The sequence below is a fragment of the Sceloporus undulatus genome, chromosome 2 (assembly GCF_019175285.1).
Source record: "Sceloporus undulatus isolate JIND9_A2432 ecotype Alabama chromosome 2, SceUnd_v1.1, whole genome shotgun sequence".
Taxonomy (NCBI): domain Eukaryota; kingdom Metazoa; phylum Chordata; class Lepidosauria; order Squamata; family Phrynosomatidae; genus Sceloporus; species Sceloporus undulatus.
This window is the reverse complement of record NC_056523.1, coordinates 72153194-72180005: the sequence shown is the minus strand read 5'-3', so window position 1 is coordinate 72180005 and position 26812 is coordinate 72153194. Positions and strand designations below refer to the sequence as shown.

The following is a 26812-nucleotide window of genomic DNA, read 5'->3' as shown; positions in this document are numbered from 1 at the left end:
TATTATTAAGAATGTTATTATTATTACTCTGTTATTAAGCTTTAGCTGTAAATTTGCACAGTTGATCAGTTAAAGATAGAATAAAATAGGATAAAACAAAACAAGCCTTAATATTATTATTGTTATTGTGTTATTATTATATATTATTATTATTATTTAATTAATAATGTTATTATTAGTAAGCTTTATTTATAAAGCACAGTAAATTGACACAGCGCTGCACATACAATCAGTTAAAAGTAGAACGAAATATAATCAGCCTTATTTTTATTATTATTATTATTGTATTATTATTATTGTATTATTAATTATGTTGTTATTATTATTATTATTAAGCTTTATTTATAAAGCACTGTGAGTTTACACAGCGCTGTACACACAGTCAGTGAAAAGCAGAATAGAATAAAACTGGCCTGCCTGCCTGCCTGCCTCTGGTGTACATTCTCTAAAAATAATTTGACAAGATACACATTAATAATACTAACATTGAATAATAAAATATAGCAGCTCATAAATAAAAAAGATAAACCTACAATATCAATCCAGTGATGTCTGGGAAAGCTTCCCTGAACAGTATTGTCTCTAACTCAGCTTGAAAGCTGGAACCCTGTTGTTGTTGTTGTTGTTGTTTTATTCATATGCTGCCTTTCCTCCTTCCAGAACTGGAACTCAGGATGGCTTGCAACAGTGGTCCTAAACACACTGCAGAAATAATCCGACTTGAGACCACTTTAACTGCCCTGGCGCAGTCCTAGGCAATTCTGGGGACTGTAGTTTTGTGGGACACTGAGCCTTCTCTGTCATAGAGAGAGAGAGAGGTGTCTCTGGTGCCACAACAAACTGCAGCTCCCAGGATTCCCCAGCACTGAGCCAGGGCAGTTAAAACGGTCTCAACCTGGATGATCTCTGCAGTGTGTTTTGGACCAGTATTTTGCTTTAATGGTTTTTTAAAAAATTCTTTTAATGATTAGTCTGTTTTAGTATTGTAAGAATTTAATTCTGTTTTGACGTATCACTTTTATGTATGCTTTTGACTGTACTGGCCTTTTTAATGTTGTGAGCGGCACTGGGGCCAGTTTTGAGGAAAGAGTGGGATACGAATAAATATAATATTTATGTTACGATACAGGAGGTATTGTGTTGTGCCTTCTGGTTGTTTCTGACTTATGGCGACGGGGTTTTCTTGGAAAGATGTGTTCAGAGGGGTTTTTGCCATTGCCTTTCCTGAGGCTGAGAGAATGTGACTTGCTGAGGGTCACCTGGTGGGTTTCCATGGCTGAAGGGATTTGAACCCTGCTCTCCAGAGTTATAGACAAGAGCTCAAAACATTATGCCACACTTGTTTGTTGTTGTGTGCCTTCAAGTTGTTTCTAACTTAAGGCAGCCCTGTCATAGCATGGTATGCTTAGATGGTGTTTGCCATTGTCTTCCTCTGAGGCTGAGAGAGTGTGACTTGCTCAGGGACACCCAGCAGGTTTCATGGCCAAGCGCAGAATCGAACCCTGATCTCCAATCATAGTCCAATGCTCAAACCACTACGCCACTCTGGCTTCTTTAGGAACAATATTCTATCAGGAATAGAAAGGCTAAACAATTTAGTTGCACAAATCCTGTTAGCCATTGCTGCCCTAATATTATACAAGCAAGCAAATGTTGTTGTGTGCCTTCAAGCCATTTCTGACTCATGAAGACCCTAAGGCAAACCTATCAGAGGATTTTCTGGGGTTGAGAGTATGTGACTTGCCCAAGGTCACCCAGTGGGTTTCATGGCTGAACCGAGAATCGAACCCTGATCTTTTGCAGTCCAAGACTCAAGCCACTATACCATGCTAGCAGACATTATTAAATTAGCTTAAATCATGTATCCAGTTATCACATCTTTCATCATTAGTCTTCTTTATCCCTTCTGTACTAGAGATAATGCACCTATTTTCCAGGGCTAGGGAGGTTTCTGTACTACTTTAATGTGCATATTCCGAGTATGAATTTGACCACCCCAGAATATGCCAGACTCAAGAAATACCACCCAGCCCCTTTTACTCTGTATCAGACTTGGACTGCAGATCTTGGTTTGAATTCTTACTCATACTGCAAAGCTCACTGCCTGAAATTGAGCTTCTCACACTTTCTTGCCCTAGCCTACCACATAGTGTTGCCCTCTCCATGTACATTATTGTGGGGTTTTTGAGGAAGAATAGAATGTAAATGGGGGAATTTACTTTAGGTTAATTTAAATGAAATGTCAGGATTTACCCTCTGCCAAATACACATGATCAGCAAGTAATACTTTTTTATATCCTTTTCCAGGGCTCTTCACACTCTTAGTAGAGGATTTTGGTGAGTATGATGATAGTCTAATGGATGAACCCGTCCTGAGCTCTGTCTCTCATACGCTAACTCTTGTTGTATCTTCCTACAGGTGTTAAGGGGGTGCAAGTTGAAGAAATCTATGATCTACAAAGCAAATGTCAAGGGTAAGCTACAAGCATTTCTATGAATTAGAGAGAACCAAAATATTTTTCTGAAGTTGTGACTTGTTCCCACATTTGTGAATGACTTTTTCAGTGTTCCATTACTGCCCTAAAGGAAGTGCCAACAATCTTTAGAATGGGGTGGTTGTTAATGATGAGTGCCATAGCAGGTTGTAATTGGGAAAGGGATTCAAGAAAAGTAGTCTTTAACATGTATAGTAAAAGTAAACCATACCACAGTGCTGTTGCATTCAGATTGTTAGTTTGTTTGATGATAATCGCTTTTATAGAAAGTTCTAGAGTTGCTTGAGGTTCTGTCCTACCACATGCAAACTGCTGTGAACAACTGTGCTCCAGGCCCTCTGCTGCAACACAGAGTAGTACAGATTCAGTGAGTGATTAGGTGATAGTTGAGTGGTACAAATGTAGAGACTGATAAATTCCCAAATGGCTGGTAGTATGCTCAGTTGTTGTCTGAGTATCCAACTGCCTGTATTTGGGACCATCTAGAGAATTGATGAGGACGGCTGGAATGGGAATATGTTACATGGCTGTATTGGCTTTGTCTCTCCCTGTGATTGCCAGTTGTTGGCTAAATGAGTAGAATTTTCAGGCTAGAGAATTGTTCACATTACTTCAAAAGGGATGCAGCTCCACTCTTGCTCTGGTGTTTCCATTCTTTTTACCAGGCCAGTCTATGGGTTCATCTTCCTTTTCAAATGGATTGAAGAGCGCCGCTCCCGACGGAAAGTCTCTACTCTGGTAGATGAGACATCAGTGATTGATGATGACATTGTCAATAACATGTTCTTTGCTCATCAGGTAAGCAGTTATGGATGAAGAGAAAACAGTCTCCACAATTGGGTAGAATAAGGGCAAAATATCTGATCCTTAGTGCCGCTCTGCCACATGCATTATTTTCTGTGGGACTTGAGCATAGACGGATTTTCCCTTATGCGGGGGGGATCTGGAATGGATCTCCTGCATAAGGAGAGGGCCCACTGTAACTATTTTGTCCCTCTTGCTGTGGCCTGTTCTTATGATCCAGGGCCAAAGTGCCAACTGTCTTTAGGAAATGAAGCCAGTTCCACATTGAATCTAGGCCATCCTTGCTTTAAACCACATTAAAAAGATTTACCTTTTGCCCTGGATTTTCCAAAAAAATCCAAAGTACTCTGAAGTGACGCTGGGTGGCTGTCTACACATGCATCCCACTGTGCTGCCCGGCATCACTGCCACTGCCTCAAGTCTCTCCCGTTGAGGTCACAACAAAGCACCCAGGTATGTGATGGATGCTGGAGGCCTTGTATTCGATCCCAGAGGGAGCAACTTGTACCAGCAGTAGCAGTGCTAAGCAGTACAGTGGGATGCATGTGTAGACAGCCACTTGGCATCAACCTGAAATGTGGAGAGTAGCCTGGAATATTCTGGCTGGCAATGCATGGGCTAGAGCAGGGATGGTGAACCTTTTACAGACTGAGTGCCCAAACTGCAACCTCGTCCCCACTTCTTTATTGCAAAGTGCCACGTTCCTCTGGCTTTCTAGTAAGAAACTCTGGCAAACTCTGTGCTAGGGCAACAGCATATGTGCCCACAGAGAGGGCTCTGAGTGCCACCTCTGGCACGCGTCACATAGGTTCGCCATCATTGGGCTAGAGTGAAAGTTTGTTATAATTTTTTTTCAGACTCAAAAGATGCTACAAGATTCCCTTATATCTGTTTATACTGAAACAGACTTTCTGGTTTAATTTAGTTGCAGTGTCCACCTTGATTTTGAGTTCTGAAATGTTCAAGAAATGAGTGCATCTGTTAGGCTGGTTAGAAAGATATCATGTTTTCTTGTAAGCTGAAGTATCATTTGATTGCTGCTATTGAATGCTGTTCATTATTATTCCCATTCCAACTGACATCACTGAGGAATGTATTTTTATTTTGCATTTCCCCCCATAAACCTATGTTCTGTATGTAAACAGTGCTGTTTATTCACACATGCATACACATTCATTCTTTCTCATACATCTACATACACACATACATTATTTTCAATCATATATAACCTGATTGAGATGGATCTGGGTTTGAGGAGTGTCAGTGCATTGGATGCAGTGTTTGCTCTTTGTTTACCCCGTGATGTGCATTCTTAAGTGATTTTTGTCAGTCTGACTTTCTAGTAATGGCATATTGATGTAATTCTGTAGTCTGAGCTGTGAAGGTTGATCTCTGTAGAGCTGACAAATAGATGGGTCTTGCAGCAGGAGATGAAATTCAATGGCCTATTTATTCCTTTTAGTTATGTATATTGCATTTTTGATACTGTATGTGTTTTATGTTTTGCTCTGTAAGCTACTCAGATAATTTCTTTGATGAGAGGCTATATATGTTTGATAAATAATAGAATAATAATTACTTTGACATCACAATTTTACTACTTTTTTGCATAGTCTAGTTGGTTGTTCGGTTGCTTTGCTTTTCGTATTGTATGTAAATGTTTTCTCTTTTTATATAGTTGATTCCCAATTCTTGTGCCACACATGCATTGCTGAGTGTCCTCTTGAACTGCAGTAGTGTGGATCTGGGGCCTACTCTGAGCCGAATGAAGGAGTTTACCAAAGGATTTAGTCCAGAGGTATGGTGTGTCAGTGTGCATGGAGACTTGATTCAAGCTGAGATCATTGTAAGCTGCTGATATCCCATAGTACTTTAGTAACATCTTTCTTGGTGCCAACCTTTTTTTTTTTTTGCCACCTTAGTCTATTCCCCTCTTCTTGTTTGCTCTTATTATATAAGGAAGCTTAACTGTATATGTATATCATTTTGTACTGAAGGTCTATGGTTTAATAATAATAATAAAATAATAAAATATTTATTTGTATCCTGCCTCTCCCGTTTGAAGATTGAGGTGGATAACAGTAAGGAAATTTTAAATACAAAGTCACAGAAAAAATAATGAAACATTATTATTATTATTATTATTATTATTATTATTATTATTGCCCTTATTATTTAAGGAAGCTTTAGTGTCTATGTGTATCATTTTGTACTGAAGGTCTATGGTTTGAACTGCAGTAGGGGGCACCTATTCAGACAATAGACCACTAGTGCTGTGTCAGTTGTATGGCTATGAAGAAGGAGGGGTTAGATATTTGGGAACTGGAGATGTTGAGGTGAGGCATTTGCACCTAAGGTGATTTCCTCCTTTCTTCAGAAACACAAAGTAACATGGAGTGCATGCAGGTTGCAATAGATTTTTCTAATAATTCCTAATAATTGTTCCAATGATTTCCACACACAACCTGTAGACAAACATGGTACATAAGTATTTTGGGTACTTGGCAACTTCTTGTAAGCTGCCTTGGATTCAGTGCTAGAAGATATGTGGGATATTAAATAAATTCAAAAACTAAAAAATGAAGTACCACAACAGGAGATGGCCTTTAAAAAAAAGTTTGGTCAAACAATGGTTGTAGTTTCACCAGAAAACCCTTATGCATATAAGGCTGTGTGAAAGCAGGCATCTAGCCAGCAAAGTAGAATTCTGGTTGTGCCAAGGCAAGGATTTGTGTTTTCTTTCTTTCTCTACGTGGCAGGAAATATTTTGTAAGTGTATGGGGCAAAGGCACTTTCTGAGGTGATAGGAGATGATTGTGTAAATAAAACTGTATCTGATTCTGATAAAATTTGTCCTCTCTTCTTGTTTTGTTTCTCCATCACTGCCACCCACTCTCATAGAGTAAAGGTTATGCCATTGGAAATGCCCCAGAACTGGCCAAGGCACATAACAGCCATGCTAGGTAAGTGAGATGGTCACAGAACACAGTGTATTGCGAAGCAGACTACATGTGCTCTGACAGCATATGCCCCCTCCCTGATCATCTTCTGTCGGCAGGTAAAGACTTTTTATTTGAACAAGCATTTGGTGACAAAGTGGCTATATGGAAAGATCTTTAATGAGGTTTGTGTGCTGCATTGTTTTTAACTGTTGTTGACATGATTTTAAATGCTTTTATGTTTTAATAATAGTGTTTTAACCCTGTTTACTACTACATTTTAATTCATGTATTTGTTTTGACTCCTATGTGAACTCCCGTTCAGAAGAAAGGTGGGAGATAAATAAAATAGAACAAATAAATCAAACATGAATACTTGTTTATTTGGCAGGCCAGAGCCCAGACATTTACCAGAAAAACAGAATGGGATCAGTGCTGTGCGGACAATGGAGGCTTTTCACTTTGTCAGTTACGTTCCTATTAAGGGACGACTTTTTGAACTGGATGGGCTGAAGGTTTATCCCATTGACCATGGTAAGGGACCCCATCACCTGAACTTTTATCTTACCAGAGTGTTGAAAATGTCATCTTATGTTAGAAACTGTTTTGAATAATCAGTGGTTCAGTAGTTTACATATAACAACATTTTTTTACATGTTAACCCTGTTGTATTAACCTCTTATTTTAATTACTCTAACAATAAGTTGTATCTAATAAGACTAAAGTTGGCCATCGCTGCTGTTCTGAATATATCTTTTAAATACATTAATTTAATTTAATTTAAAATTTACAGCATATTTAGGATTGGGGTTGTTAAGTATAGCATATAAAATGAAGGGAGTTAATAGCAGAGAGGGAAAAAAACATTCTGTTGGTTATCCATATCTGTCTAGCAGCAACTCAGATTTGCTCTCCAGAGGCTAATATCAAGTTGAGGTAGCAACAGAAGAGTAAAATACTTTCTACAAACAAGTGCAGTATAAATTAAATGTGTTTTAGGGCCAGAGGTCTTTCAATATCTGCTTGTTCTTCTGTGAATCTGCCTGCACACTCTTCTCTAAATTTTCAGCTGCTGAGGTGAGAATGCGACTTTTGATGGTGCCCCATCTGTGAATTACTTTCCATATATATATTTGGTGTCTCAGGTTAACAAGTATACAGTTACAATAGATACCGTATATACTCATGTATAAGTCAACCTCATGTATAAGTCGAGGGCAGTTTTTGGATCCAAAATCATGGATTTTGATGTGACCCATGAATAAGTTGAGGGTCAAACACTGGAGGATGTTACAAAAGATCTAAAGGGGGAAACAAAGCACCACTTCCCTCCCTATATCTCCCTCTCTGGACATCTCCCAAGCATCAGTCTCAGCATGAAAAAGGGGAAACAAACCTTGGCACACACACACACTCTTCCCCTTACAAAACCACACTTTCTCTGCTTTCCATCCCAAGGACTCCCAAGGATCAGGGCTTGCCAAAAAAGGAGGACAGACCCCACTCTTTCTCTGCCTTTCATCCCAGGACTCCCAAGGCTCGTAGCTTGCAAAAAAGGAGGACAGACCCCACTCTTTCTCTGCTCTCCACCCCAAGGAACCCCAAGGATCAGGGCTTGCAAAAAAGGAGGACAGACCCCACTCTTTCTCTGCTCTCCACCCCAAGGACTCCCAAGGATCAGGACTTGCAAAAAAGGACAGACCCCACTCTTTCTCTGCTCTCCACCCCAAGGACTCCCAAGGATCAGGGCTTGCAAAAAAGGAGGACAGACCCCATTCTTTCTCTGCTCTCTACCCCAAGGATCAGGGCTTGCAAAAAAGGACAGACCCCACTCTTTCTCTGCTCTCCACCCCAAAGACCCCCAAGGATCAGGGCTTGCAAAAAAGCAGGACAGACCTTTCTCTCTCTTTGCCTTTCAACCCCAGGATTTCCAGACAAAACTGGGGCGGGGGGGGGGGGGGAACAAGCCAAGTCATATAATGTGTTTGTGTCCTTTGACTCAGCAGCAACTTGTTAGCTCTGGCTGCGTGGGAAGGCTGAGAGGGAAAAAAAGACACACACACACAGGGAGAGAGGAGGAGAGCGTGCGCCAGGGCTTCAAACAGGGAGCCGTTACAAGGCTACAGAGGAAGGTGGGCACTTATAATTTCAGGAAATTTATAAGCATAAACTTATTGCCCCATCTAAAAGTCTACCCATGATTTTGGAGTCCATTTTGGGGTATAAATTTTTTGACTTATAGTCAAGTATATACGGTAATAACTATAGCAAATGAAAACTAATAATCTTCTTTGACTTTGTAATCTAAATAAAGAAATTTAGGAATGATGGCAAAGAGAAGGGGGTTAAGCAGGATGGTAGAGAAGGGTAAAATCTTAGCTATTTTTTCATACTCTTATTTATTTGTTGAATAATTCCATTGTCCGTAGGAAGAACTGGATCATGATTAAATAAGGGTAATGAACAAATAGCAAGTGTCTTAAGCGCTAGGTACTAATATTTTGTTATGGTTATATCTGCATTGCAAAAATAATCCAGGTTGATACCACTTTAACTGCCATGGCTCAGTGATATGGCCTCCTGGGATTTGTAGTTTGGTTTGCTACCAGAGGTTTCTGACAAGGAAGGGTAAATGTCTCACAAAACGACAGTTCCCAGAATTCCACAGTACTGAATCAAGACAAAGTATTGTTAACCTGAATTATTTCTGCAGTACGGATGCAGCCTATGTATATTTTCTTCGGCTTTGTATGTGAATATCTGATTCTTTTGACAGTGAAAGGGGTTTAGGTATGGAATAGAGTTAGAAAACACTAGGCTATAATGACAGTAATCTCTCTCTCTCTTAAAAAAATAATTATCTGAATTTGTTTTTGGGTGCAGTTAGCCCTCCATATCCATGGATTTTCTTTATCCATGGATTAACCATTCGCAGCTTGAAAATATTTTAAAAAATATATACATTCCAATAAACAAATGTTGATTTTGCCATTTTTTATCAGGGTTTTTATCATTTTACTATGTCATTGTATATAATGGGACTGGAGCATTCATGGATTTTGATATTCACATGGGTTCCTGGAATCAAACCCCAACAGATACCAAGGGCACACTGCATATGGTGTGTTTTTGGGGTCCTGTTCTGTGATTAAAAATCTTAAGGCTTGTGTTTGTTTTAATGACTTCTTTGAGCAAACTGTCAAGCAATTCATATTGCTCAGTCTAATTATCGTTTGTGGGGTCATATCTGGTTAACTCATTGTCAAGGGATGCCTGCTAGGGCTAAGATTCAGTAAAACAACTGACATCTCCATGGGTATCCTTAACAGTTGTGTTTGGGGAGGGGAATAGAACGTAGTAGCAAATTCGCCCTCCGGTGTCCAGTAATAGTCAGAGGCCCCCTCCTGAATGCAGCTCTGCCTCCAGGTAGGAATGTTTCTGGGCTCCATCTAGCTGTCTTTGCACACATAGGGAAGGTGAAGCAGTTGCTGCCTTCTTTGACAAGGGTAGAGGATGCTGCTTCTTTCCCAGGAACATAAGATGGTGGCCAGGCACACCTTGCAAGCCGATCAGAGGATGAGGAAGGGGGCAGAGCTATACTTGGGAGTCTCTCATTCTCCTCCTCCCCAGGGGGGCAAAGATGTTGTATAGGGAGGCACTGTATACAGTGGGCCCTTGATATCTGCTGGGGTTTGGTCCCAGGATCACCCGTGGCTAACAAAATCCGTAGATGCTCAAGTCCCATTAAATGCAATGGCATAGTAAAATGGTGTCCCTTATATAAAATGGAAAATCAAGCTTTGCTATTTGGAATTTATACTTTTTGGAATATTTTCAAGCTGTGGATGCTTGAATCCTTGGATTAAAAAAAAAATCTGTGGATAAGGAGGGCCAACTATACACTACATCTTTAAAATTACAGTGGTGCCCCGGGTTACGAAAATAATTCGTTCCGCCGCCGCTTTCGTAACCCGAAAGGCTTCGTAAGCCGAAAAAGCCATAGGCGCTAATGGGGAAAAGCCGCGATTTGGTGTGAAATAGCGCCGAAAAGCACCAAAAATTTTTTCGTAACCCGAAAAAACATTCGTAACCCGGAACAGTTTTTTTAAATAGATTTTTTTCGTAACCCGGAAATTTCGTAAGGCGGCGCATTCGTATCCCGGGGTACCACTGTACTTACACTACTATCTAGGGCTTACACTAGTGTAAGCCACCATGAACAGGTCTCTGACCTGAGGTTCCTGGGATATAGGGGCTCGACAGACTGCCCGAAAACGGCAGACTGGAGGCTCCCGTTTTAACTCCAGGGGGACGCCGCAGCAGCCAAACTGAGAAAAGCAGGTTCTTTTGGTGGTGCGCTCTGCACGCCATGACTGTGTCCATGATGTAAGTGTGGCACCCGGAGGTGTGGACACGGCACCGCGCTTGTGTCATGCACGCACGCCCCATATGGACGACACTGTGTAAAGATGGCGCCATCCATACGTGCTAGGGGTCCGGAGCATGTGGATGCTGTGCGCTCCGGAACCCTAGAATTGGCCCAGACCACCGCAAACCGGCGGTCTGTACCAGACCATAGTTTTAGCTTTGTTGTACTGCCTTTAAACTTTACTCTTGGTTTTGCATAGGAAGGGGAACCTGCAGTTAAATACCAATTGGAAAATCAGTCTGTCAGCCTGGATTATTTCTTTATACACAACTTACACTTGCTGTATCTTGTTTTTTCAGGGCCCTGGGCAGAGGATGAGGAATGGACAGATAAAGCCAGAAGAGTTATCATGGAGAGGATTGGACTGGCTACAGCAGGGTGAGTGTCTAGATCAGTGGTTCTCAGCCTGTAGGTTGTGACCCCTTTGATGGTTCAAAGACCCTTTCACAGGGGTTGCCTAAGAATGTCGGAAAACACATATTTCCAATGGTTTTAGGAACTGAGGTTAAAATAGTTTTATGGTTGGGGGTCACCACAATATGAGGAACTGTATTAAAGGGTTGTGGCATTAGGAAGGTTGAGAATTACTGGTTTAGATCCTTTTTTGGGTGAAAGGTTGGCTATATGTTCAATTAAATAAATAAATAAATAATAGACCAGCCAACATTAAATAATAAATAAATAAAAACTTTATTTATATACTGCCTTTCCTATAGATCAAAGCGGTTTACAATATAGTGGGTATGTGACACATGTCACAGTATAGAACAGTAGAATACCTCACTAGTTACAAATTCACAGTTTCCTAAAATCTAAGCCATATCACAATCATTAGTTAGAACTGTTTGACAATTTGGGAGCTCTGCTTAAAAGACTTCCCCCAAACCAAAACTATTTTCTTTGATGTTGTGTTCTGAAAATCCTTTTTTGGAAGGCTTTGTTCTTGACCTAAGACTTGCTGTACCTTGTGTACAGAATACCTAGAATGAAGCTTATTAGCAGGTCCAATAGTGCAGTGCCTCAAACTCTAGTGTTGGATTGGCTTTAGTGTGTTGCAGGGGTGGATTCTGCTGCAGATACATATTTAAGATCTGATGTTGCCTTTCTGCAGTGAGCCATATCATGACATCCGCTTTAACTTAATGGCAGTGGTGCCTGACAGGAGGGTGAAATATGAATCCAAGCTGCAGATCTTGAAGATGAACCGGCAAACTGTATTAGAGGCTTTGCAACAGGTAAGAGTGGAGGAGTCAACCCAATGGTTAGATCTCTTATCCTGGTTGTTTCTGGTTTTCAAGAGGAGAGATATTGCAAGAAAAGAGATTCAGCCTAAACATTAAGAACTCCTTTGTTGTCAGAACTGTTTAATAGTGAAGTGGACTACCTTGAGGGCTGGAATTTCCTGTCTTTGGGGGTCCTTAAACAGATGTTGGATGGGTGTCTTTCAGGAATGCTTTAGTTGTGTCTGCCTGCATTGCAGAGGTTTGGACTACATGGTCCCTGTGGACTCTTCTAACTCAAAGATTCCCTGTTTAGTTCTGATATTGTGCAACACTACTGGAGCTCTGGGTTGTGAACAACATTTCCACACTTTGGAAACTATAGAAGGAGAACCCAAATTATGTATGTGTCAAGGATAAACAAAAAAGTAAAAAATATAGTCACATCCCTCAGAGCCTCCAAAGTAGAAATAGAATAAGTGGGCCTTGCAATTTATCACAGGGTTTTCTTAGCAAGATTTTTTCTGAAGAGGGTTTGCCTTCATCTGAGGTGGAGAGAAAGTGATTTGCCCAAGGTCACCCAGTTGGTTTCCATGGCTGAATGGGGAGTTGAACCCTGGTGTCCAGAGCTGTAGTTCAACACTCATACCAATACTCCACACTGGCTCTCTGTAGTATATAGAGCTTCACTATTTTGAACAATGGGCATCTGCCCTAGTGACATCTTGTTCATTTTTCGTTTCATCTTTTTAATTAGTATTAAACTTGCAACCCAACCATTCTGCTTGCTGTCCAGAATGAATGACATGTGGTTTATTTATTTACCAGTAAGTAAAATATTTCTGTCCGACCCTCTATCATGATAGCTGAGAGCATCATACAATTAAAACAGTATAAACAATTTAAAACAATTGCAGATAGCAATCATTTTAAAAAGCATATCAAATAGATCACCGAATTAAAACAACAAAAAAGCTAAAACAATTAAAAACTATGGCCCATTCCGCACGGGCCTTTGCACCACCCCCGTCACGTGCTAGGGGTTGGCTGAGGACCTAGCGTCCATACTGGCCTCACCCCTAGCATGTGACAGGGGTGTAAAAATGGTGGCGCCCTATACATACGGGCACAGCCATTTTTACGTGCCGGACGCTTAGCGTCCGCACACCCCCTTGCCTTGCGAGGTCACGAGTGTGCCATTTGTGCACTCGTGCGTCACAAGCGTGGCGCAAAAAGAAGCCGCTTTTTGCGGCTTCTTTTTCCACCACTGGGAAGCCTCCCCGTTTGGAGGCTGCAGCTTCCTGGAGGTGGAAATGGAGGCAGCGGCAGACCGCCACTTTCAGGCGGTCTGTAACACGCCTATACATGTTTAAAAAAGGCTTGGTCCCCCGATGCAAGCAATGTTAATACCTATCTGGGCCCCAAGGGGAGAGCATTACATAATCAAGGTGCTACAGCAAAGCTATAGATAATATTTCCCAGGCAGAAATAATAAACCCCTAGACTATTTTCTGAAGGTCACACCTGAACTAATCTATGTTAAGATGGCTGGTAGTTTCCCTAGTACTTGACCTAAAGGTGAAGACTCTTCTGAAATAATTGCTTGAATGAATGCCTTTAATGTCATAACTGCAGGAGGATGTAGAATGGACATACAGTACGCCCAGTTTATATGTGGGTGCGTCATACATGGCTTTCAACTTAGTTGAAGCAGCGCACCAGAAGAAACAATGGCACGCGCGCCGCATGCACAAACCCCATTGTTTCAAATGGGGCTCGAGCGTACGCAGTATTTCCCTTATATGAGGGGTGGGTCCAGAACGGATGCCCGCGTAAGGGAAGGGTCGACTGTACTACTCAAGAGATCAGATGATTATCTCTTCCTTATCCCCCAAAATGTTTCTCTGCTTTTCCGTTTGTCAGAAGTCATGGAGATGGAATTTAACATTGTAGAGACCTTCATTGCTTTCCGTATTTGTGTTGTATTTTCCTTTTGTGAATAGCTTATGTTCCTCTTTTTTCCCCTCTGTAAGTTAATCAGAGTGACTCAACCAGAGTTGGTCCACACACCAAAAGCTCAAGAATCTCAGGCTTCTGAGGAGCCCAAACCAGTCAACAGCAAGACCTCTTCCGCTGCACTGGAAATAGGGAAAGTGCAACCGGTTGCAGAGAGCTCACAGGCAGGTATGAGAATATTAGAAAGTGCAAGTGTTGTATTTGATAAGACAGTGAAGGTGGGCTGTAATGTAGAGGAGCTATGCTCAGAATATAAAGTACATATGGGTGGCTGGCCAGCCAGTGTCCTTAGGGCTGCTTTAAAGTTTTACTGCAACCCCCCCCCCCCCCCCCCATGACCCACCAACTAAAGCCTGGTGCAAAATACATATACCTAGAGTTGAAGAATTCAGAGCCCAAGATTATTATTTTTCTTTTTTCCCAACCAAATATGAACAGAGTTAACAGTCCTTCTGCCCCAAATTCTAGTCCTGGATATGCCAAGTGTCCTTCATTTCAGTAGTATAACTTAACGTGTGGGGGAAGTCATTCTCTGGATGGCAGGGCACATCAATCCACTGATACTGGATTCCACCCATGCACTGACTGTGAGGCAGGAGTCCAAAGTTCTAAACTGTTAACTTTTTTCTATTGGACCCAATTTCCCTTCTCCTCAGTTTTAATTTACAAATTACCCTGAGATCTGCCACTAAAACTTAATCTACCTTCTGCCACATCCTCTTCTAACCCCTTCCCATAGTATCCTATTGCTGCATTTTTACTGAATACTGTTTTTCTTTTGCTTTGTTGTTTGTTTGTGTCTTATCATGGAGTATAGTGGACTAAAGGAGTAGCCTCTCGGGAGAGGATGACCTTCCCTCTATGTAGAGGGGGAATTTTGTGAGCTTTTAAGGTTTTGGTCTTACATCCACCATGTTATTAAGCTTAGAAAAAAGGCCAGTGAAGATGTAGATAACCCTCCCCCCCCATCAAATCACGGTAAGGGAAAGAGAAAAAGGGGGGAATAGATATGTGTGAAAGAGGGAAGGAGGAAGGCTCCATCCAGCACATTTGTCCCCTGCGTCACTGCTACATGCATAAGGTTTTCCTATCTTGAGCAGGTCACATACTCTGAACCTCAGGGGAAGGGAATGGCGAGTCTCCTTTGAACAACTCTTGCCAAGAAAACCCCATTTGCCTTAGGGTCGGCCTAAGCTGGAAACTACTTGAAGCCATACAGTAACAACAACAACAACAACAAACCCCCATTTGAAGCCTGAACTCATTAAGGGCCAGTTTTTACAATGGAGGCTGCTTAAGGCTAGTATTTATGGATGATGAAAAATAATGTGCACTCTGGGCCTCATCTTAATTCAGATGGGGTTGCAAACTATAGATAGTTGTGTCTATCATATAAACCTTTCCTCAAACCCCATTTTGGGAGAAAGCAGGCTATATCAACAAATCAATCAGTCAATCTTCCTGTTATATTAATTGGATTTGAGGGAAGGGATGATGTTCTATTTATTGAATATGAAAGTATTGCATCCTGTTTGGAGGTGTGCACTTTTTCAGTAAGTACATGTAAAACCTGGTGTAATTGCTTCTAAAGATAAAAAAGATGTTGTTTTGCAGGGGCTACAGAGGAGCCTGGAGGCCAGGATCCACCCACCTCAAACCAGAGCCCTCCCAGCAAGTTGAAGCTGGGCAGTAAGGCACATGTGAGCAGTATAAATGGGACACTGTCCAACCCGAATCCCATTGTGCAGAGACTTCCAGCTTTTCTGGATAATCACAACTATGCCAAGTCACCCATGCAGGTAAGTGGAGTTTGGGAAACAATTGTTCTCCACCTGGGAGAGCATAATGTACATGAACTGTACATGAAGCTGTAACTTGTGGCCCCTGAGCCTCCAGGGAAAATAGTTGCTTCACAGGGAGCAAGGCGTGCTTCTGTGCTTACTTTAACTTGATTGCTGCTGCATAACTATCCCATATTGAATAACTGCCCTTTAGAAGATCTAAAATTTACTGGGAGGAGGTTTTGTTCATGTGAGTAGATTACATTTGAAATCTGTGGAACTCTTCTCTGTACATCCTGCCAGGCTTGCCATTGTAGCTTTTGATGAGCCCCAGAAGTCTGTGCAGAGACATGAGGTTCAGGTGGTAACACAGCCAGTCACACCATGATGCAGTTCTCTTAAAAGATGGGCTTTGAGAGGGGCACTTGGTTTTCCATGATAGAATTCCTAGGCTGTGTTTTGAAGGCAGTCCTATAAAATGTATTTCAGGAGGAAGAGGATCTTGCAGCAGGGGTAGGCCGGAGCCGGGTTCCAGTGCGGCAACACCAGCAGTACTCTGATGATGAGGATGACTATGATGATGAAGAGGAAGAGGAAGTGTGCAGTACCAATACTGCCATGAGGTAACAGTTGTCTCCAGTGTTGGCTCATTCTCTCCTTGGTCCTCTGTAGGCAGAAAATAGTCTCCAAAAGGTGCAAAGTTTTCAGTGTTGGTAGAAGATTATCTTTTGAAAGCCAGAATATACAGTTTTACAGGGAAGTATGACAGAATGAATTCCTGTGATACTTGGCTTTGACCTGATGTGTAATACAATTGTGGGAGGAGAAATCCTAATGGAAGCATCCTTAACATTGCAAAACAAGGATTCTATGACTTCTCAGGTTAGAGAATTATAATTGGAAATAACTTTTCTTTCCTCACCCACTGCTAGGGCTTATCTGCCAAGGGAACAACTACACAGTTTCCTGTAGCATGCCAGGATTCAGGGCACATGGGGAGATACCAGCTGGAAATAATAAATGCATGGACTTATTAGACCATGCTTGTTGCCTGTTTTTAGCTGATTATGGAGGCTTGCCACTTTCCTCACCCTCTCAGCTTTCACTTTGCAAGCAGTGTGCATGCAAGCAGTCTTCATAGGAAGAGACTGCTCCATAGAAAGCAAAGCAAGCCTCCATAGGAAGAAGAAATGATACAAGCCTGTTCTATCCATGCTTTCAAACACAGACAAGTTCCATTAATTCAAGGAGGGGATCCGCTGTTTCCGTACGCAAGCCTTAGGGCCAAACAGGTAGGTAATCCCAAGTGAGCCTTGTAGGCAGGAAGAACTAACCTCTCCTTGGAACTTTGCTGTAATTTGCAAGTGTTGAGTGAGGTGTCGAAAAGTGCGGGCTTCCTGAATTAAATCAAGAAAAGTATAAAATGCTTTCAGATACCATATAAACCAGCATTAGTATAAAGAAAACTACAATAAACACACACAGTGATGCAGCATCAAACCAGTACTGGTGTCACCCTCCAACTTGCAAATGTGTTAAAGAATAGGGTAATGAATGTCCATTGGAGATGAACATTCTGTAAAAAGTTGGCAGCCACTAAGAAAGCTTGATTGTTGGCAATTTTCTCAAATAAAAGGAATTTGGAATAGGGCTGCCAAGAATTGCCTTTAAGAGCTTTTACCAGAACGACTACCAAATAGCAAAGAAGACTTTCCACATGGCTGAGGATTAGACACTTAGGTGGTTCCCTTGAATGCAGAAGCCCTTATCTTCCCAACTACAGAAGGTTCTTCTTATTTCTTTTAAAGTAGTTCCTGTGGGTATGGGTATTACTATTACTACTGTATTTTCTGGCGTATAAGACGACTTTCTAACCCTGGAAAATCTTCTCAGATGTTGGGGGGGGGGGTCTTATACGCCAGGTGCAAAACTTCCGAGCTAGACTGGTCACCGCATATGGTGGGGGGAGCTGAAAAATGGCCGCGGAGCTCTGCTCTGGGCCCCACAACAAACTCCAACTCCCAGAATTCCATAGCAAAGAGCCAGACCTAGAGTTAACACGCTGCCAAACCTCTTTATTTCTCCAGTGTGGATGCAGCCACAGTTCTCCTCCTCCTCTGTCTCCCCCTAGATCCCATCCTCCATTTCATGCTCCTATGCTCCTCGGGTTCACAGCAGCAGTAGAGGAATGCCAAGCTCGCAGCTGCACCATTTTGCAAGCAAAGGCAAAGCAATGCAAGGCAATGGGGAAAGCAGAGCCTGAGAGGCTGGGGCCGGAAGGGAGCCTCCTTTTTTCCCCTGCCAGGTCCTGAAAGGGGGGTAAAAAAAAGAGGCCTGGCTTTCTTTCTTTTCTTTTCATTTCTTTTTTTTTGAAAGTATCCTCCTCTGGCCCTTCTCTCACTCACTCATATAGAAGGAAAGCCAAGAGATAGGGAAAGAGAAGAAAGGAGGGGGAAAGGGTGGATCTTTTATTTTTAAACCCCAGAATGGGTTTTGTGGTGCTGCAAGGACCCACCTCAATGGCACGAAATGAGGATTTTGCACTAGAAAGGGAGGAAAGGGAGGCTGTATCCACACTGGAGAAATAACCCAGTTTGGTACCACTTTAACTGCCCTGGCTCAAGGCTATGGAATTCTGGGAGTTGGAGTTTGTTGTGGGGTTTGGTGCCAAACCAGGTTATTTCTCCAGTGTGGATGCAGCCTGAGTGTGCTGAGGGGGAAAAGACACCCCTCTCTGAGGCATCTCTTAGCCTTAGCATGCATTGGAAGAGGGGTAGTCTTATATGCCAAATATATGCCAAACTCTAACTTTTAAATGGAAAAGTTGGGGGTCGTCTTATACACCCAGTCGTCTTATACACCGGAAAATACGTTGTTGTTGTTGTTGTTGTTGTTGGGCCCGTACAGACAGGCCAAAATAATGCTGCTTTGGGTCACTTTGGAGGCATGCTATTTAAATGACACACGCATTTTAAGATACCGGAAGCGGTGCCAAATTGGCGCTCTGGTCCTTAGGACTGGAGCATGGCTTTGGCATGGCCTCTGGCCTCTTAGGACACATGCATCATTTAAACAGCACACCTCCAAAGTGATCCGAAGCAGCTTTATTTTGGCCTGTCTGTATGGGCCCATAGTTTATTTCTATAGCACTGTAAATGTACATTGATGTTTACCTTTGTGTCTTAGGAGATGTGCACACCGGCCATTAAGGCTGGCCAGGGGGCGGAGTTGGGGCGTGGTGTCCACGCGGCACCTCTGGCACTGCGTCCACATGATGCAGCGCCAAAGGAGCGCCTTAAAGCCACGGCTATTGCACCCTTTCCAGGGTGCAAAAAGGAACTACTTTTTGCAGCTTCTTTTTGCACTGCGGAGAGGAGAGATTGAGGCCGCAGTATGTGGTTGCCATGGCCCCAGTCCAGCACAGCTGGAGGTGGTCTGCACAGCCTCTTGATCTGATTGTCAAAGACTGTGATATGTTGGTCTTTTTGCCCTCCTAATCTTTCTCTTTTATCCTCTGGTTTTGGTACAGTTACAAAAGGAAGGGCCAGGTGAAGCATGAGCACCTGGTGGGGAGTGCAGATGGCCAGCTCTCCATGCTCCAGCCCAACACAATCAGTGTCCTCACTGAGAAGCTGAAGGAGACACAGAAGGACCTCTCTATTCCTCTGTCTATCAAGACCAGTGGCGGAGGCAGTGCAGTTGCAGTTGTTGCCCATTCCCAGCCATCTCCTACCCCCAGCAACGAGAGCACAGACACTGCTTCAGAGATTGGGAGTGCCTTCAATTCCCCACTCCGCTCCCCCATCCGGTCAGCCAATCCCACTCGCCCCTCCAGTCCTGTCACCTCCCACATCTCGAAGGTGCTATTTGGGGATGAGGACAGTTTGCTGCGTGTGGACTGTATACGCTACAATCGAGCAGTGAGAGATTTGGGTCCAGTTATCAGCACAGGCTTGCTGCACCTCACGGAAGATGGTGTTTTTGGGTCACTTACAATCACAGGTGAGGTTCAGGGGAAGGACTGTGGTTATTATACCCTTGAAGCCACACCAGTCTGCTGAGGCTTTAAAGCCCCCCCCCCCCTTTTGGGCCCTGTCTAGGCCCCATGTTGAGTAAGAACAGAATGACCAGTAGATGTTAAAAATACATGAATACAGTGGGCCCTTGGTATCCATTCCGGACACCCCCTCCCGCGTATACCAAAATCCGCGTATGCTCAAGTCCATTGTCCCTCTCCTCCCCTACTTTTTCCCTCCCTGCTTCCCTCCCTTGTTCCTTCCCTACTTACCTTGTCCTCGCCACTGCAACCTCCTCTTTGCTGCCGCCGCCTCCACAGAACCTCCTCGCCACCACGGCTGGAGGAAAAAAGTCTCCAGCCCACCACCCGGCCCTTCCGCAGAGGTGATGGTGATGGCAGCAGCGAAGTGAAGGCAGAGGAGCAGCGCCGGAGGCCTCCTCACTGCCTCGGCCTGCACACCTCCTCTGCCGCTACCGCGGAAGGGCCGGGTGGTGACCCGGAGGCCTCTTGGCTTCCAATAGTCCCACTTGGCCCTTCCGTGGTGGCGGAGGCATGCAGGCCAAGGCAGTGAGGAGGCCTCTGGCGCTGCTGCTCCACCGCCTCGGCCTCCCCTCTGCCGCTGCGTCTGCCTCTGCGTGAGGGCTGGGTGGCGGGCTGGAGGCTGCTTGGCCTCCAACATCCCCACACGGCCCTTGCTTGGAGGCGGCAGTGGTGGAGAGGGGGCCAAGGAGGCCTCTGGTGCTGCTCCTGGAGGCCTCTTGGCCTCCAGGAGCAACACCTGACCTTTCCCCTGGCCGTGGCAACAAGGAGGCCGAGGCGGCAGAGCAGCAGCACCAGAGGCCTCCTTGCCGCCACTGCAGAAGGGCTGGGTGCCGGTGCTGGAGGCCAAGAAGCTTCCAGCCCGCCACCCGGCCCTCACGCCAAGGCAGAGGCAGCGGTAGAGAGGAAGCCTCTGGCACTCTCCTCTGCCTCCTCTCCGCCCCCCCCCTCCGCCACCAGCGGCAGCAGAGGGGAGTCTGAGGCTTGGCCTTCCAGCCTCCTCGCAACCACAGCTCCCCTGCTGCCTCTGCCGCCCCAAAAGGGCCGGGTGCAGGAGGCCTCTTGGCCTCTAAGAACACAACCTGGCCTTTTCACAGTGGCGGAGGCCGGGAGGTCAAGCCTCGTCTTTCTCGCCGCCACTGCAAAAAGGCCGGGTGGTGCTCTTGGAGGCCAAGAGGCCTCCAGGCTGCACCTGGCCCTTTCACGGTGGTGCCGCCGCCAAGGAGGGTGAAGTTCAGCCTCGGTTTCCTCGCTGCCACTGCACAAGGGCCGGGTGAAGCCTGGAGGCCTCTTGGTCTCCAAGAGCATGACCCGGCCTTTTTGCAGCGGTGGAGGCGGCAACGAGGAGGAGGAGGCGGCGACGGCGGCCAAGCAGGTAAGCAGGGAGGGGACGGGGGAGGGAGGGAAGGTAGGAAAGGAGGGAAGGAAGGTAGGAAGGAGGGGGGAAAGAGGAGGGGAGGAGAGGGATTTTTGTCCCCAATGGTGGCGCGCATGCACGTGTGCTGCCATTGGGGACAACTTCCGGGTTTGCCATGTGCATATGCTCAAATCCGCCCATGGCAAATCTGCATATAAGGAGGGCCAACTGTATAACAAAGAGGTGTTTAGGTTGGTGTCAGGCTTCTTTGTTGCAAAGGTTTTGTTCATGCTCTGATATGTAATGTTGGACATATTCATACATTTTACAAATTTAATATGCACTGAGGATCTTCCACTAGTCACAAGGAGTTAGTGTAACCTCCATGCTAGAGCAGAGAACTAGGCTGAGTCAGCAGTTCCTTTCCCATGATAATCTCTCTCCACCTCTAAAGATGTGGCTTCCTGTCATTTGGCAAGGAGAGCCAAAAAGAGCTGTGGGGTAATCTTACATGACTTTATGGATAGACCCTTTAAGTTTTTAAAAAGTAAAAACAAAGCAAAGAAAAAAGTAATAATCAAGAAAATCCTGTACAAAAATAAAGCATGCGTATAGACATAATCCCTGCTGAAACACCCAGATGTTAATGTGAACATAGCATGGGATGGTCTCAGTGGAACTCCTTTAAGAGCTTGTCTCCATGCTTTGTAAAGTTGCCTGAAAATTTTAGCTTCATGGCTTGAGGTTGGGACTCATTTCCTCTGAAATCTGTGTATATAATTCTCCTGAGTCAAGAAACATCCTTATGTACAGTCCATTTCAGTAATACCCCATGCTGTTTGCTTACCTACATGCCGCTTATGCTTAATATTCTTTCTTTTTTTGTTGTTTTCATGAATACCAGATAATGGGAAAAGCTCCCTTTCCTCTAACAAAGTGAATGAAGATGTTCAGTCAGTTGTTAAGCTAGAAGAGAGAGACTTGAATGAGCCAAATGACAGCAAGGAGAAGGCTGGAATTGCCCGGTCTGGTGATACCCCTGGTGGGGAAAAGTATTCTCCTAAAGTAAGTATCAGTGTCCTACAACAGCCATGCCAGGGCAGAAGGTGATACCTCTCCGTTGTGATTCAGTTACTCAGACTCTTGTTCCAAATACATACTGACACAAATGCCAGGAATATTTAGTTGAAGATACTTATTAAGCAGAATACAGAAAAGACAAAATTGATAGTTATTTAGGGCAAGGATGTTCAAATGTTTTGCTCCCCCCTCAGATGTGCTCATTAAAGGTCTAAGATCTGTGGATAAATTCAAGATTAATTTTTCCTGTTTAATTTTCCACATTGCTGGTGATCTAACTTCATCAAATTAACTTTTGTTTTGCACTTTATTTGTTAGAATGATTCCCCCTGCCTGCCCAATACAGCCATGCTTCTGGGTTGTGTAAACCTTTTGCACTCAGTTGTAATTAATGGCCCAGTCCTGTGTTGCATTGTGGTTTGAGTGTTGGACTGCAATTTTGGAGACCAGGGTTCAATTCTCAGCTTGGCCATGAAACCCATAGGGTGACTTTGGGCAAGTCACATGCTCTCAGCCTCACGGGAAGGCAATGAACAAATCTTGCTAAGAAAAACCCATGATAGATTTGACTTAGAGTTGCCATAAGTCGGAAATTATTTGAAGGTACAGAAGAACAATCTGTGTTGAAACCTAACCTTGAGATGTCGCTGATGCATCAGGCTGATAGTAAGACTCTTTCCTTAGTTGGAACTGGCTCTTACTTATCCTGTTACTGCAACTAGGAAGGTACACTGTTGGGGAATGGCAGGACTCACATTGTACCTGTTTGGCTTTGGCAGGAGCTACTGGCACTGTTGAAGTGTGTAGAGGCTGAGATTGCCAACTATGAAGCCTGTCTAAAGGAGGAGGTGGAGAAAAGAAAGAAGTTCAAGGTAGGCTAAAGGGGTGATGTGGTGTTTGGCAGAGGAAGTGGGGAATCCTGGGATGACTTTCCTTCATTATGGTTCTACTTTCTGATAGTCTTCAAACTAGCAAAGTTGGCAGAGATCACATGTACTCACAAGTCCACTCAACATGCTTAGTTGCTGTCTTTTTCTATCTCCTGCTAAACTTAGAGCAATAACATTTGAGCAGCGCTTGTTGTTTGTAGCTAGACATTTCTGTGTGTCTGTCTTTAACAGATTTGTCTTTGAAAAACTGGATAAAATTGAGGTTTTGCCATTTTTCCTGTTGACTTAGCACTAATGTGCCATTGGTTACAGTTGCCAAGCTGGTTTTGCCTGTGCTTTGGCATAGTGCAAACTTGCTTTTATCTTGCTAGCCAAGTAAGCATAGTTAATATAGATGAACTTTTCTTTTACTTGTCTGAGCACAACACTTGCTGAACAGATGCTTTTCATCCACTTTTCTGACTTTTAGATTGATGACCAGAGACGAACGCACAATTACGATGAATTCATATGTACCTTTATCTCCATGCTTGCACAAGAAGGTGAGATGCTCACTGAGCAATCATGGCACCAGAAGAAAGAGTATTTGGATAGGGAGAAAAGGGAGAAAGTGATTCTGGTGATGGATGGGGTCTATTTCACATTCTGTACCTTCCCAAAAGGCAATGTCTCTTTTAGATGAATTTTGATTCTAAAATTCTTGTAGGGATGTGTTGTGCTTGTTTTTAGTAAAATTTATATCCATATCTATTTGTTTACAAACTATCTTAAATGCTAATTTAAGATTCTGTTCTGTTTTTTCTAATATCCAGTCACGAACATGTGCTGAATATGCTGAATAATAATAATAATAATAATAATAATAATAATAATAATAATAATAATAATAATAATGTTCCTTACTTCAGCTATCCAGTTTCCTTTGCTGGTTCAAAATTTCCAGCAAAGGCTAATCTTGATTATAACATAATCTGGACTTGTGCCCCAGAAGTTTTACTTTGCAAAAATGTATACTACTGTATATAAGTCTCTTTGTGTCTTATTGTGCCTGCCTCACAGGCTAATCTGATTTGACTGAAAAGGAAAGAGGACCATCATTATATAACATTGATTTATTAACACTTGCCAATTTTGCAAACTATCTTTCTGCAGGAATGTTGGCTAGCCTTGTAGAGCAGAACATCTCTGTACGCAGACGGCAAGGGGTCAGCATTGGGCGCCTCCACAAACAACGGAAGCCTGACCGGCGGAAACGTTCCCGACCTTATAAAGCCAAGCGTCAGTAGCATCAACATTTGGACAGTACTCTGTGCTCTGTTTGCTACTTGGATAATCTGGTACACATTTCATGCACTTCTCTACCAACTGGGCAGTGCTCAGGTGGGGGGCTTTGCACTAAAATTCTGTTCAAATAATCAGTATTAGTGTAATGTTACACATGAACCCACCTACGTTCAGCTGGGTTTTAGATGTTGCCCATTCTGGTGTAATTTTTTCCTCAAAGGGGATGCCGGCAGCACAATCACCAGAATCACTGGAATGGACTACTGGGTAGGCTTTTGAATCTGCTGCTCTGACTCCTTGATCGATCTGTATGTCTTGCAGTAGGCACTGGCATTCTTCCAGGGCTCTGTCTGAAGGTTCTTTAGAAGGGAAGGAACCAAATCACTGTTATCCTCTAGGAGAACATTGCAGTTGGAGTTGGGGCAGTGTTCAGTTTTCCCAAAGAGTAAGAGGTAACTATGGAGGGATACAGACTGCCCATTGGCGCACTCGCAACGTCACCTGGGTGCTGCGATGTGTGGACGCTAGGCGTCCGTTACGTCAAAATGGCGGCGCCCATGTGAACAAGGTGCTGCCATTTTGTACATGCGTAAAAGAGACGTCCCCAGGCAACCCTAGTACGTACAGCGTACGTACTTGGGTGCCCGTCTGTTCAGGGCCAAAGTAATGTTCCTGACCACTGCTTTTGGCTGTGCAGTCCACAAGAGTATAGAGCCATATCTGTTTTCTGTATTTTTCCCCTGAGCCATATTATCACTGTAAATAGGATTACAGGTGGCCATCAATCTTACTTTGGATACCTTTTATTGTCTAGGTTTGAGGGGATGCTATCCATTTCTGAGAGTTTTCTTTGCAGCTGTTCCTCAGAGTCACTATCAGTATGACTAACTTTTCCTAGTGATTTCTTTAATTTGTTGCAGGAGTAGAGAGGACTTTCCATTGTGGACTGTGTCTGTACTGCATAAGGCCTTGTGGTGTGAGTGCTGCTCACAATTTGTAGTACACCTTGTATTGTACCTTGCAGTTGAAGTACTGCCTTCTGGTGTTTTATATGTGTGGAAGCCCTCTGCACAAAATGACCAGAATTATGAAATTGTTTGAGATAATTTTTCAGATATTATTTTGGGGCAAATAAGCTCTAGCCTCAGGTTTTCTTGAGGAAGCTGTTTGCTTTTGCTTAACCTGCTGAACAAAGCCTCCTTTTATGAAGGTGAACAAATCTGAGACAAACAGAAATGGCTGTGAGGTCCAGTGAAAATACTAGGAGTAAACTGAGTTGGCTTGCATTTAACCACAGTTGTACTGTATTGATCTGTTAAACCAAAATAAATATGTATAAGGATAGAGAGTTATGTTAGTGGAAAGGAATCATGGCATTGTTCTTTGTCTTTTGTGATTCCTTCTTTTATGTGTTTCAGGACAAATGTGGGAGGAAGATATGGCAAGGTACTCCCATCTTGCTGTTAGTAAATGTGAATGGCCCTTCTGTTTTGCATACCTTTGAAGTACTAAGTTGTGTGATGCTGGCACCAAGGACTACTAGGCTGATAATTCCATGAATTGGTTTTGCTTTGAAATCTCATTTTTCTTTTTCTTGGAGTAGAATATGTGGCTTGTTAGACAGGTCAGGATACAGGAGCAAGAGCAAAGGATGGTAAACATGTCTTTACCATCAGATGATGTCTTCAGGTTGAGATAGCTGGGTCATTGCTTTAGAAATGGGTGATGTCTGTGCCACACATCTGTAGCATGCTCTTTGGCTAACACTGATTCAGGGTCCCCCAAATTCTACCACCCCTCCTCCTCAGAGGTAGCCTTTTGCTGCCATGAGATCTGGTTTGCCTAAGGGGCACTTCTCTAGCTACTACAGCTCTCTTGTGCAAGCCTTGCCTATCTCTCTTTGTGTAGATTAGTTTATTTTTATGTCCTATGAAAAGGAATGCTGTGATGTATACAGCAGCATTCGTCAGTATGTTACAATTGGGAGGAAAAACTCAGCAAGTCACAACTGCTCGTTTGCTATAGATCAGGGTTAGGGAAAGCGTGGCCATCTGGTGTTTTTGGACTGCAGCTCTCTATACCTGGGGAGAGTCCATTAACAAGACAGGACATATTTTCATCACCCTTGCTCTAGATTATGCTATCCAGAGGCCACAGCAATCATTGTTTCTGGAAGATTTCCTTTCTCTCCCCTTTTGTATTCACCAGGAAATATTTAGAGGAATTCAAAGGATGACCACAGACTGCAGCGTGTAAAGGCAGTGCCCTCTGAGGAGAGGGTTGTGTAGCTGGAAGCAGTACTACATTGACTTACTCTGCAAATATGTACAGATGCGGACTGTAAAATTAATCTTTTTTTTATATGTTGACAGAATAATCTGCCTTTTGTTTTGTCAATTTCAAGTGCTGTAAATAACAGTTCAGTTTTAAAAAATAAAATGTATATCTCTTGCCTCTGAA

General features: G+C 43.4%; 1 protein-coding gene across 1 annotated transcript in view; it reads left to right on the top strand.

Annotated features, from left to right (window-relative positions):
- Positions 1-26812, top strand: part of BAP1 (BRCA1 associated protein 1) — a 27569-nt gene extending 757 nt beyond the window's left edge. Inside the window, exons 2-17 of the mRNA XM_042449841.1 lie at positions 2308-2337; positions 2420-2474; positions 3161-3293; positions 4978-5097; positions 6201-6262; positions 6630-6772; positions 10967-11045; positions 11779-11902; positions 13921-14071; positions 15518-15702; positions 16174-16307; positions 19214-19686; positions 22003-22163; positions 22958-23050; positions 23538-23610; positions 24221-26812. Coding sequence (XP_042305775.1) covers positions 2308-2337; positions 2420-2474; positions 3161-3293; positions 4978-5097; positions 6201-6262; positions 6630-6772; positions 10967-11045; positions 11779-11902; positions 13921-14071; positions 15518-15702; positions 16174-16307; positions 19214-19686; positions 22003-22163; positions 22958-23050; positions 23538-23610; positions 24221-24354 — 2150 coding nt within the window. The 3' untranslated portion in view covers positions 24355-26812. The remainder of the gene's footprint in view (positions 1-2307; positions 2338-2419; positions 2475-3160; positions 3294-4977; positions 5098-6200; positions 6263-6629; positions 6773-10966; positions 11046-11778; positions 11903-13920; positions 14072-15517; positions 15703-16173; positions 16308-19213; positions 19687-22002; positions 22164-22957; positions 23051-23537; positions 23611-24220) is intronic.